The 13,165-nt window shown below is 41.5% G+C and overlaps 1 protein-coding gene across 1 annotated transcript; it reads right to left on the bottom strand.

The window, feature by feature from the left end:
* Positions 1 to 6,806: 6,806 nt before the first annotated feature.
* Positions 6,807 to 12,859, bottom strand: PIP (prolactin induced protein; the record flags this gene model as incomplete). The annotated part of the gene is made up of 4 exons (XM_081038515.1): positions 6,807 to 6,931; positions 7,251 to 7,365; positions 10,795 to 10,900; positions 12,765 to 12,859. 4 exons carry the CDS (start codon positions 12,857 to 12,859, stop codon positions 6,807 to 6,809), a joined length of 441 nt encoding a protein of 146 aa, XP_080894641.1.
* Between the last annotated feature and the right edge of the window lie 306 nt (positions 12,860 to 13,165).

The following is a 13,165-nucleotide window of genomic DNA, read 5'->3' as shown; positions in this document are numbered from 1 at the left end:
CATGAAGCTTTGAAGAACTGGTCTTGATACGCTCAGGAAAAACAGGATCCTGCCACTTGTGGAAACTGCCTTATTCTGAATCCATTCAACTGAATCCATAGCCACAATGAACCCATTTGCAACAATATCAACGATGCATTCAATGCCTATAATCATGAAAATTAGGATGATGTGAAATGGTGACAATTCACCTTCTGGGGGACTGTAGGTTTCGGTCATCTTGAGTTGTTCGTTACTCCTCTTTGGTGTCTGGAGAAAAATATCTCCCTAGGATTTGGTGGGCAGGCAGATCCTTGATAGCTCCCACTATTCATGTCACAGGAGGAAGCAGTTGATGCAGCATTTCCAAATTCACACCATTTGTTTATCTCAGAATTCTTAGCTCTAAATCTAGAGATACAAATGATGGACGGATTTGGTTTCTAATCCTCTCCCATGTCCTTTTGGACGTGTTGGTATTAGTTTAATGGTGGGACCCGCGGAGGGACTAGAGAAGACACTCTTATAAACCACTATCATGGTATTGAGAGTTGTGTTCATGACTAGCTCCAGTTAATGTGAATACCTGCCCATCAAGTCACCACTTAACTTAGTTTCACTGTGGATTCAGAGAACTGATTGAAAATAATAACTTCAAAGATAGATATATATATATGCCTATATATGCACAGTGAAGGAAATCAACAAAATGAAAGGGTAACCTACTGAATGGGAGAAGCTATTCACAAATAATATATCTTTTAAGGGGTTGACATCCAACATATATAAGGAATTCAACAACTCAACATCAAAAAAAATCCAAAATACCCAATTAAAAAAATGGGCAGAGGACCTGCATGGACATTTCTCCAAAGAGGGCATACAGATGGCTAATAGACATAAGAAAAAATGCTTAATATTACTGATCATCAGGGAAATGCAAATCAAAACCACAATGAGATGGTGCCTCACACCAGTTATAATGGCTATTCTCAGGGGTCTTCACTGCTCATGCCCATTAAACTGGAGTCTAGGATACAGTGGGTGTGGAAGGTACTCAATGCTAAGCTAAGGTACTAGGTCTTGTGGGAAATTCTTTTTCTTTCTCAAAACCACATACCCTTGATCTCTAAAGAAAAATGCAAAGTACTTCCTTGTATTGATTAACTGAACATTAAAAATGACACAATTTCCCTGTTACATATTCATGTGCTTTAATGAGCTTTTTAGTCATATTTACTTCCAATACCATCACGCTGGTATTTTTATGAATAATATATTTTCAATATATCTTATCTTCATAAAATTGCCTGCAATGTTATTCAACATTGTATTTTATAGTTAATATATTTGAAATTGTTGATACCTTCAACTGACTGTTCTCTGTTAAGAAAGTAGTCTTTGTAGGTGTTGAGATAATTAGTACATGCAAATTCTGTTGAATGAAAGATAGTCTCAATTCTAACTTTGTTGATATTAGATTATATAAATATTTTAGCTTCCATTTAGAAACTATTCAAAATATAAAACAACTCAGATACATTTTCTTTTCCAAAATTTTTGAATGTTTTACCAACTTTAAATCCTGAATAATTCTAGTCCTCCATTTTATTTCATTGTAATACAGAATATACATTTACCCAATCAGAAATAATAGCTCCATCAAACTATTCTTTTTAGAACTTGAGATATTTTAAAGCATAATTTTTAAATTTTGAAATTAAATCTATACCATTGAACAATCATGGTATATTTCATTTTGTTTATTCCTTTTGGATAAATAAATGTCAATGTTTCCCTAATTATAAGTTGTGATTCAATCTTTGAAATTTACAAAAAATTTTAAAAACAAACATTTTTTTGCTCTGTTTGTTTAATACTTTGATTGTATATTTCCTTCTGATTCTCCACAAAAGTACTGAAAACTTACAGGAATTGTTAACCAAAACAGTCAATATAATTGTAGAGAATTTAGATTCATTTATAAAGTAGTTCTTCAAATATTCAAGCATATCTAAAATATGACTGAGGAGAAGGAGCAAAGAGAGAAATTATGTACTGCCATGCTGAAGTATTTTTTGGTATCCAATATGAGATTCATCGTAGAAATTTTATAGGTCAGTTGCTCTGCTTATATAAAAATATTTGCAAAGCATGTCAACTGCAGTTTCTATTTTGATTGGTAAAGTATCTCAGCTTGTTTGAATGCTATTTGAATTATGTTTGTACCACAAATAATTCTAATTATCTTTCTGTTTCATAGATAACTTAGTGAGAATATTAGATTTTAATGTAACACTATGCTCCACTAAAATCTGTATTTATAATAACCACCAAATAATTTTTATCTTCAATGTTTACCTTTATAAATGAATTTCAGTAGCACATACCAGAAGGTCAGCTATTTCATTTTCAATAGAAAGAATTTTCAAAAGCTTTATTTTTATTTAATGAATTGGATGAACACAATCTAATTATTATTTGAATTAAATAAGTTTTCTATTTGAAAGACTGATGAAACTGGTCTAAAACTGAGATCATATTACTGAGAATTTTTTTCTTCCACTGATGGACTCAATACATTAATAACTTTCAATTCCTTTTTGATACATGCACAAAAAGCTTGAAATTCAAGATGTAAACCTTGGAATTTTACTTCTTTTCAGTTTGGATGCCTTTTATTTCTTGCCTAATTGCTCCAGCTAAGACTTCCAGTACTATGTTGAATAGAAGTGGCAAGAATAACATCATTGTATAGATTCTGATATTCGAGGAAAAACTTTCAGTTTTTTAGCATTGAGTATGATGTTAACGGTGAGCTTGTCATATATCGTGTTATAATGTTGAGATATACTTCTTCTATACAAAGTTTGTTGAGTGAGTTTATCATGAATGAATATTGAATTTTGTCAAATGCTTTTTCTGCATTTATTAAGATGATCATGTGATTTCTTTCCTTCATTCTGTTAATGTTGTATCACTTTTATGTTGAACTATCCTCGCATTCCAGGGATAAATCCATTAGATCATGGTCTGTGAGCCTATTAATGTGCTGTTGAATATGGTTTGCTAGTATTTTCTTTAGGATTTTTGTATCTGTGTTCATTAGAGATATTGTCCTATGGTTTTCTTTTTAAAATGTCTTTGTCTGACTTTATCAGGGTAATACTGGCCTTATAAATGAGTTTGGAAGTGTTCCTTCGTCTTCAATTTTTTGGAAGAGTTTGAGAAGGATTGACATTAATTCTTCTTTAAATGGGTGGTAGAATTCGCCTGTGAAGCCAACTGGTTCTAGGCTTTCTTGTTTGTTGGGAGGTTTTTGATTACTGTTTCAGTCTTCTTACTTGTTACTGGTCTGTTCAGATTTTCTATTTCTTTTTGATTCAGTCTTCGTAGATTGTATGGTTCTAGGAATTAATTTTTTCCTAGCTTATCTAATTTGTTGGCATATAATTGTACATGGTAGTCACTCATCCTTTTTATATCTGTGGTAACAGTTTTAACGTCTCCTCATTCATTTCTGATTGTATTTGGTCTTTTCTCTTTTTTTCTTAGTTAATCTAGCTAGAGGTATTTGACCAAAATTAAAGGTCATGTTCTGCTGAGAGATATGAATAAAATTCACTTTCTACAGATGTACATTAATGTCATCTGTAGGTATACAGTCTTTTTAAAGTAGCGCCTACCTTTTGAAGTAGATACTGATGTTCCCGCAGCAGATTTAAGTTGAGGGTTTGCTTATGGTTACTGATATTATTATAGCTCCCACAATAGATGGCAAATGACAACAAACATTCATTACCAACTTTCTTGAGAAAGAAAATTCAGTATTTAATTTTTCATTGTCATGCACTTGATTTTCTTGAGCTCATTATGCCAAAAGGTTTACTGCAAAAAAGTTAAATAATAAAACAAATAAGTAGTTGTAGATTTACACCCTACAAAAAGTGACAGAATACTGTAACAGGAACATTCATGCTTTTTGGCAGGACTGCTCAGTCTCCATTTCCTGTACACTTTTCACCTAAGCTAAAATTTCTCACCACCCCCCCACTATTCTTACCCACTGGAGGCCTGACCGCTTCATGCAAATCTCACGCCACAGCATGAGCTGTGCACTGTTGGTAGGTGGAGCTGGCGGGAACAACAGCATTGTTTACTCTCCGACTACCATCCAAGGCTGGACGGAGCCAGGAATCCATGAGCTCTACACCCTTAACAAATTTTTAAGTGTACAAGACAGTATTGTTGACTACAGTACAATCTGAAGAGCAAGTCTGGAGTTTATTTGTCTGGCTTACCTGAAACTCTATACCTGATGATTAGTTTCTGTACATGCCTTATAATTTCTGTTTGGGAGTTTCAATGTGAACCGAGGAGTTGCTCTTCTTTCCATGGTCACCCCTCCCTGTCTAGCAATTTTACAGTGTTCAAGTGACCTTTTCCTGGTCCTCTGGTTTCCTAGTCCAGAACCAGAATTCTTGTGCTGATATTGTTGGTATTCCTGATACTTTGGTTCTGTGACTGGTGGTCTGTTCTAATGTGTATATTTTGGGGAACCATTTGGTTCCGAGTTTTATGTAGTTTTCCATCAAAATATGTCCTCTTAAAACCCTCCCTCCATTTCTGACCCTGACACATGCCTAACGTTTTAATGTTTTGTTTCAATTTGTGGTTAGATCCCATAAAAATGTGACCTTGGCTAAAGTGGCTACATGGAAAGAGACATATCAGAATGTTTTGGAGCCATTTCATGCCACTGCTGTCTGATAGGATACAATGGTTTTCTTTTCCTTCCCTTCTTTTCTATAGGAGTTGCTGTTGGTGCTTCAGCCAGATCTCAGCAATCATTATTCTTAAACACAATGAAATCTTTATTTTAGTTTGTGTTCCCCCAGAGGCAGACTTTGCAAAGATTTGAATGGAAGTATTTTTTAGCGTTTTGGAAAATTGAGGGAACACAGGCAAGGAGTGTGGGTATTGATATACTCAGGGGAATGTAATAAATAGAGTGTACATTATTAAGCCAGTTACCACAGTGGAAGGCTGAAGCTTAATCCTGAGGGGAATCTCTGGAAAAGGTGTAAAACACATGACTCATAATTATTACATCCCAGGGGCATGAGCTGGGGAATATCCGTGTCAGTTTCCATCAGTTATTGGTTGAGGGTTGCTCCTCAGGATTTTGTGTCTCCATCTCTACCCAGCCTTCCAGTCTGCCATGTGTGTTGGCAGAGTTGTCTTCCATATTTCTGTAAAAAGCCCACCAGCACAGAGACACAGATTGCTATATTGTGATTTAGAAGAAATACTGATTTGGTCATTCAGATAACCAAAATATATTCCTCATATATATTTGGTATTTGTCAGTCCGTTTTCCTGGCTCACAGCTCCTCAAACCCTGGAGTTTCCTATGATGAGAGTGATAAATGTGTCTTTTGTTAGGCCAATGAGATGAGTTTTGAGAAGCACCTCAGGATGGGGGCTGGTTGCTTGGAGAACCGCCCACATGATTAGAGGGTTGGAAATTTCAGTCCCCTCTTCTCTGCTCCCTGGAGGCTGAGTCAGTCCTAATGGCCAATGCTTTAATCAATCATGTCTATGTAATAAAGCTTCTGTAGAAACCCATAGGAAGGGTTCAGAGAGCTTCCAGGTTGGTGAGCGCTTGGAGGTGCTGGGAGAGTGGCACCTCTGGTGATGGCATGGGCGCTCCGGCCCCCCTCCCCACATACCCTGCCCTATGCACCTCTTCTTTCTGCATGTTCATCTATCTCCTTACTGTATGTTTTGATAATACACTGGTCAATGTACGTAAACTGTTTTCCTGCGTTGTATGAGCCACTCTAGCAAATTAAGTGAATCTGAGGAGGAAGTCCTGGGAATCTGTGATTTATAATCAGTTGTTCAGAAGCACATGTGGCAACCTGGACTTGGAGCCTGGCATCTGAAGTGGGAGTGGGGAGTCTTGTAGGACTATAGGACTGAATGTGTGGGAAGAAACCCACACATTCAGTGAACAGAAGTATTCTGAGTGGGCATGGTAGTCATGTAAAACCAACGGTGACACACAGGAGAAAAACACAGTAGGGAAGATCTGGGTTTTTACCTACACAGGTGAAAAACGAAGCTTTCCGAAAACACACTGATGATGGGGGTGGGGGGAATTGTTGACGACACACAGAAATGGTGGAGTGCCAGGGATATGGACAAGGCACTGAGAGAAACCTCAAGGCTCCTTGCTGCAGACACCTGCCAAGTCTATGCTTGGAGGAACTCTTAGGCCTTGTGTGCCTGGGAGGCAATGCTCTGGGAAATAGCTATCCATCAATAATTAGGGAAGCCAACGGAAAATACCCCGACCTTCTGTGGTTTATTCCGGGACAACAGACTCTGGCCCTGACTGCTGTATGCAGCTGACGCCCACCTCCTGGGATCTGAAGGGCCTCCCAGAGGGACAGTGACACATGGAAGGTCAAGGAGTAGGAGGCTTTGGTGTCTGTCCAGGTTCTGCCCCTCAGTGGCTGTGAGTTTTGGGCCACCAGTTTCCCTCTGTGTGAGAAGGACCCCTCTCTTCTCTGTTCCTACTTCTCTCCCTCTTCCTGGGCAGTGAGGACCCGCGAACTCCCCAGCAAAGCTTCCTTGAAAATTTCTAGAGAATCGGGGTACTCTGAGGCTCCTCTGGGAGAGAGTTTGGAGAGAAGACACCACAGGACACAGAGAAGCCTGTGAGAAGTTTATTTTGTAGACCACATCACATAGACTGCCAACCTGCCTTGGCAGAAACCACCTTGAGCAGGGGAGCAGCGAGACAAAGCCTTCCGGTGAGATCAGTGTACGAACAGAGTCTTCAAGACATGAAAGCGATTCGCTTCGATGGGCACCACTGCCTTATTGTTAGGGCAGATATTTAGTTGACGAACAACGTCAACCACAGCTGCTATTACCATAGAGCCTAAAAGAACCAAGGACAAAGATCATCTCTGATAACACTCTCACCCCCCGTGTCCTAACTTTCCTACTAGTACCAGGCCCCTCCCCACTGGGACTCAGTTTCCCCCAATCATTTGGAATGTGTCTCCCTTATTAGCTTTTCTCACACTACCCCTCATCTTTCAAACCTGGGCATGATCTCTGTCTACGGTCCCCCTTTCCTCCCCTCCATCCCCTCTATCCTTCTTCCCTGGGTTCTGCTCCAGATCTGGTGCGACATTTCTCTTTATGGTGTCACCTCCCTTGTGGACAGTGCTTCCCTCGGATAGTCCTCTACTCACTGTTGGTCTGAAAGTCCCAGAAGAAGGTTCTTGGATAATCTTCACAGAGGCAAGCGGTGAATTTGTAGTTAAAAGGCCCATCCATTGGAGTGTTGCTTACCAGGAAAGTTTTAATCTGGGAGGAGGAGGTGAGAGAGAGGAGCCAGTGTTGGTCTGGGGAGTGGGAAAGGAAGAGGAAGACGAGAGGGCCAACAGGAGGAGGACAGTGGCGTCATCAGTGGGCAAAGAGCAGGGGCGAGGTGGGCAGGGACATGGGGTGTCCACTTTCATAAGTCTCATTTCAGGGGCTGAAGTCTAGGTCACAAGGCTTTTCTGTCCCCACATCCTCAAATTCCTGTGTTAGCACCTGGGTCTCGGGCTCAGGAGGGACAAGGGGAGTGAGTCCCGAGGGCTCGGAGCTCTCATCCTGGGCAGCGGTCCCATGGGGCTTCCCGGTGGGGTTCAGGGATTGGCCTGTGACCACAGCCGGACTGCTGGGGTGTGGAAACTGAAGCCAGGCCTGTAGCCAGAAGTGTGACCCAGCCCCAGCTGTGTTCCTCTAGATCTTTGTGACTGTGCATACTGAACGTGACGTCATTCACTCTTGCTTGCCTCAGTTGAGAGGAAAACAATTACCTGCCAAACCTGGGTGTCAGATGAGCAAATGAAACCTTGCAGATAACTGTCTTTTATCTTATGTCTGGTTAATTAATGCTCCACACAGGGGTTTAATCCTGGAGTCCATAGATCTGAGGGGGTCTGTGAATAGAACTCTGTTTGTCTGAGCACTCAGATGGAAAGAGATTATGTCTTTACACTGCTAAGCTCCCATTGGAATTGAGCATTCCTTCCATTATGAATGTCATCAACGATCCAAGGTGGCATCAGCAGTATGTGTGATGTTACCATGGGGGGAAACATACATAGGTTTGTGCCACATTATAGATTTACGTAGATAGCTCGAAATATTGCCTGCCATCGTTGCTACTAAAGAAAACAAAAGAAAACAAAACACAGGGTGGGTGTCATTGGCCTGTCTGTCTGCGCGTGCTTAGGGCCATCTGCCTGTCTCTTGAAACTTGTCCCGGTAACTGTAACTGGCCACTCTGTACTGAATAGCCTGTCAGCCCCAAACAGTGAATGCAAGCGTTCTCACCAGTGGTATTTTACTCAGAACACTCTGGAGATCCTGGTTTCTCACGAGAAGCCTAACCTTGTCTTCTTTACCTTTTTATTATGTTGACAATATATCTTCATGAATCAATTTTCAACCCAAAAATGTGGGACCCATTAGATACGATCCATATGTATGATTTGTTGTCAGACCAGTACACAGTTTAAGGTACTTATTCGTGCTAAACAACTATAGCCATCACATAGATAACCTTTTTAAAGCGAAATTGAACTTAATCTATATTTTAAATATGTTGCCTTTTCAGTTCATGTTTCAGTAAAGAAACATATTACTGTATCACAAGTTGATTTTTAATCGTTTTATCATTGTTCTTCAATATGTTAGTTTTCCTATTCATTTTATCCAATGCATTTTATTTACACATCAAAAAAAAAATTCTAGGAAGCATTCCATAGACTTCATGAGACCAGCAAAATATCAGTCACTGCCAGAAATGTGTAAGCACTGTGGTTACCACAGGTTTTCGTCAACCTTAAAGGATTGCATGATCTTTATATTCAAATACATGATTGCTGGTGTAATCTATTCTCTTTTAGTTTTATATTCGTGACCCTAATAGCTCACTCAATCAAAAATTTAGTTGCCACAAACTTATAATTGATAGAAAATGAAGATTAGTTTAGATACCTCAAACATATTGAGGTATCAAAAAATTACATTTTCCTAAAATTTTAATAATCTGAAGATAATTTTATAGCTATACTTTTATTTTTAATTGGAAGCTACAAATAAAAATGGGTTAAACAGAACTAATAGAATTTCCCATAAATAGTTCCTTATTTTCAATATCATTTATTCTATGGAGTTCCTTGTCCTTTACTTGTATTTGGGTAGGTTTGAAAAAGATTGCTTTATTTTATTGTATTAACATTGTTATTAAAACATAGTCTTATTAACCACAGTAGCACAAAATTATATCACATGTCGCTTTTGTTGGTTATACACATTTTTTTACACCTACTACTATCTTGGGTGGAAATGGACTTTCATTTTCTATCACCACCAGAAACTACTATTATCACCAACTTCTATGCAGACATTCTCACCCCTTTTATCATCTGTGGTTATGATAAACAAACACAATATTGAGAAATTATGATTCGGCCTTCCTACCACCCCAAGTTAACATACATGGTTCATATTCTTGGACTGTAAATAGAAAAATGTGACAAAGTAGCTGTGTTATTCTTTGCCGAATGCTCGGAAATCTTTCTCTTCTAGGTGAGGGACATTTCTAGAATGCATTTTAATGAATAGCAATCCTCATGCTCCCGATTTCACTTTCTATTTAGTCATTGTCCTTAAATCGAACTTGAATTAGGAAACGCATACTGTAGATAAAAAAAAAACACACACAAACATGTGCTACCCATGATGGCATCCTTCTGGAAGAAGCCTGGGGTCTTGGCCCTAGAACAGTGTCATGAACAAGGGGCAGCTTGTGTGTGTGTGACACACCTGAGCAGACTGCTGATGAGGCTCAGAAGGTCACACTTTTCCCTGGGACAAGTGTCTCTTCCTCATGGGCCCAGAGCAGCCAGACAAGAGGGGTGATACTCGAAGCTATGGCTATGGAAAGTAGGGTCCTGGGACCCTCAGCGTTGGCACGCCCTGGGGAATTGTTAGGAATGTCAAAGCTCTGTCGTCTCCCCCGGCCTACTGACTCAGAATCTGTGTTTTAACAATAGCTCCAGGTGAGTCTGATGCACATTGCCATTTGAAAACCTGATCTAGTCCGGGGACTAGACCGCCCTCCTACGACTGCTGAATTGGGAGAAAGGGAGGAGGACAGTGTGGGCTCCTTGCCAGGGATGGGAGGCTGGAACAAGAGTCACCTGCTGATGACAGAGCACAGGGGCAGAGGAGGGGTGAGATGGAAGCATTCTCTGCTCAGGACTCACTGAAGAGGACAAATCCTGTCCTGCATGCTCTCCACAGCACAGCTCTTTTCCCCACCGGCCTCAAGGGTTCCTCCCGAGAACCCCCTCACTCCCTTCTTCTCACACAGTTATGCCCAGGACCTCAGAGGAGCTCTGACCAATTCTTTCACGGCTCTTATGCCTTTTTCCTCTTAGCTGTGCTTGTCTCACCACCCATTCCTTCTTTGTCTCCTTCCCATCCTTCAAACACCTCAGTGGATCAGGGCTCCTTCATCTGTACGATGAAATAAGTCATCTGTCCCGAGCTCGCATGATCATCCTAAGGCTCAAGAAGCGTACGTCACATATGTGCAAATTGGGAGCGTGAGGATTGCTACTCATTATATTATTAGTTATAATATGCAGTATTTAAGTGAGAAGTTAATCTGATGCTCCTCATGATTAAGGAGCTGTATTTTTGTTGAGTTTCCTCCCCCAAGCCTCTACTTACCACCATACATTCTCTCAATTCTGTTTTAACTACCATCTTCACAGTGACTTCTTCCTCTGCTCTTGCTATCTGGGGCATGTCCACGTCCATTATCATCACCTTTCGACTGGTTTGGGGAAGAGAGAAGCAGGTCAGAGAGCAGAGATCAAGCCAGAAGAGAGGATGTGCAATGAGCAGGGTAGAGGAGGGAAGGTGCAAGGGGAAGGAGACATGGGATCAGCTGCCGAGATCAGTAACCCCAGGGAACTTTGGATTTTTGGTTGGTTCGGTGATTTTGTACTGCTTTCGTGTTGCTTAATAAAGCAACTTGGATTCTTTATTGGCAACTATCTTCTTTCCAGTGACAAAAAATACATTATAAAAACAGAATGAAAGTGCTACGCCACATCTCATTTCCTAACAAAATTCTGCACATTTTGTTGATTGTCCCCTGAGAGGGAGGGCTCATGCCATCATTAGTAGAAGATTTCATATCAACAGGATCATATCGAACCATAAGCGTGTCAATGCTCTGGGGGAGTTTGTGGGATCATCCCTGAAGATCCTCCTCGTCTGGTTGCTGGTGGGGCCCAGGAATGGGTATTTATTGAGTTTTGTAGGGGATTTGGACACGAGGCCATATTTGGGAACTTTAGATACCACTGTATACTCAGGGCCCATGCCACCATCTGATAGAGGACACGGAGAGAAACAGAACAGTCAAGTGTCCCCCTGCAGTCAGTGAGGACTTTCTCTTTCCCAGAAACTCCTGGCGAAGCTCCTTTGGTGTTGGGTGAGACAGGAGGGAATTTGGGGTCTGGCCTTCCAGCCCCATTTCCTAGGGGAAAGCATCCGATTCCGGACACAGATTCCGGAGCACAGCTGCTCTAGTGCTCAGAGCACAGGGAAGGGGCATGAAGCCCTCAGTTTCTTCAAAATGCAAAATCCAGTTCATAGATGAATGTAGGATTGATAAGATGACCAGCATAGCTAGAGTGACCAATCATCCCAGTTTCCTGAGAGTGAGGGGTTTCTTGGGATGAGGGACTTCCAGTACTACAGCCAAGAAATTCCTGGGCAAACTCGGACGGTGGGCGCCCTAGTTAGCACAGCTTATTTCAACATCTCACTGCCCCTCAGGGCTAAGTGGAATGACATCTGTATCTCAACCTGTCCCCACTCAGGGTTTCTGGGACACCTGGCTCCATTGTATCAGCTTGTCAAATTCCTGAACGGTGTCCTCCAGGACAGGACGTCTGGTCATGCCACACAGGGTACCACCAGAATCACAATACTGAAACTCAGCATCCCAAACCCTGTTCCTATAAAGAAAACTCTGTTGAGTTGTTGAGCATCCCTTCTTCTCCCCAGAAATGGCTCCATTTCCTACCTCAATTTGCTTGCCCCAATTTTCCTGTTTCCTTCACACATGGGCCCTCAATGAGTTGGATTTGAACCTGTGCTCCCAGGTCCCAGTGTGGGAGGGCGCCATGATGGTTGTCACATTTGTGTTCGGGCTTCAGAATAGGAAGAATGTCTAAGCTGCTGGGTGAGCTCAGCCTGGGGCCGTGGACCAAGGACCAGTGCCCGTGGCCTCTGGTCAGTCAGTGAGTCCTGGCAAAGTTGCCCAGAGCTATTGTTGGAACTCGCAGACCTGCTAAACCTTCTCTTCTAGGAGGCAAGGTGAGAGGAGGTGAAGATTACTGAGCAGAAATCTAACAAAGAAATCTAACTATAGACACGATGTAGATCAATGTCTTAGAGGGAGACTAATTGTTAAGTACAGCCTATATGTACACTGGGAGTCCTATTTCCATAGGTGACCTAGAAGCACCCATTCAAAATGTGAGGGGAATTGATGGGGCTTCTAAGAGGAAAGAGGTGGGGATTGGCATGGGTCATGAGAAATCCCAGGATTAGAGTCCTGGGAAGGTGCAAAAGTTTTCAGGAAGGGGTAGGGGACCAAGCCCTCCCCAAAAGGCGTGGCTCACGTGTCTTCCTGAGCTTCATTGGTCCCCAGCAGCAGGCAGAAAAGCGGGAGCAGGGCGACATGACTGGCCCTGAACAGGAGCTGGAGAAAGTGCATGCTGCAAGAGATGGAATCTGATGTCCTAGAGAAGTAGGTTTTAGGAGTCCAGCCCACTCTTTATATACAGATGAAAGGCACACAAAAGCTGCCAAGCAGATCCGTGAGATTAATCTCCCAGTTTCCCCTCCTGCTCAAGCAAAACGATCTTTCCTTGTTGAGCTAGTTTGTTTTGCTATGGAAATGTCAACATTCACTAGAGAGTCAAATCTGGGAGAGAAGTTAGAGTATCCTTCCTCATTTCCTCAGTACCAGGGTTTCTCAATGTTCAGGATATACGGCTCTTTCCTAGCTTGCACAAGCGGT

This window comes from Rhinolophus hipposideros (genome assembly GCF_964194185.1).
Source record: "Rhinolophus hipposideros genome assembly, chromosome: 25".
Taxonomy (NCBI): domain Eukaryota; kingdom Metazoa; phylum Chordata; class Mammalia; order Chiroptera; family Rhinolophidae; genus Rhinolophus; species Rhinolophus hipposideros.
Note: the sequence above shows the minus strand (reverse complement) of the source record. Positions and strands in the feature narration are given on the sequence as shown.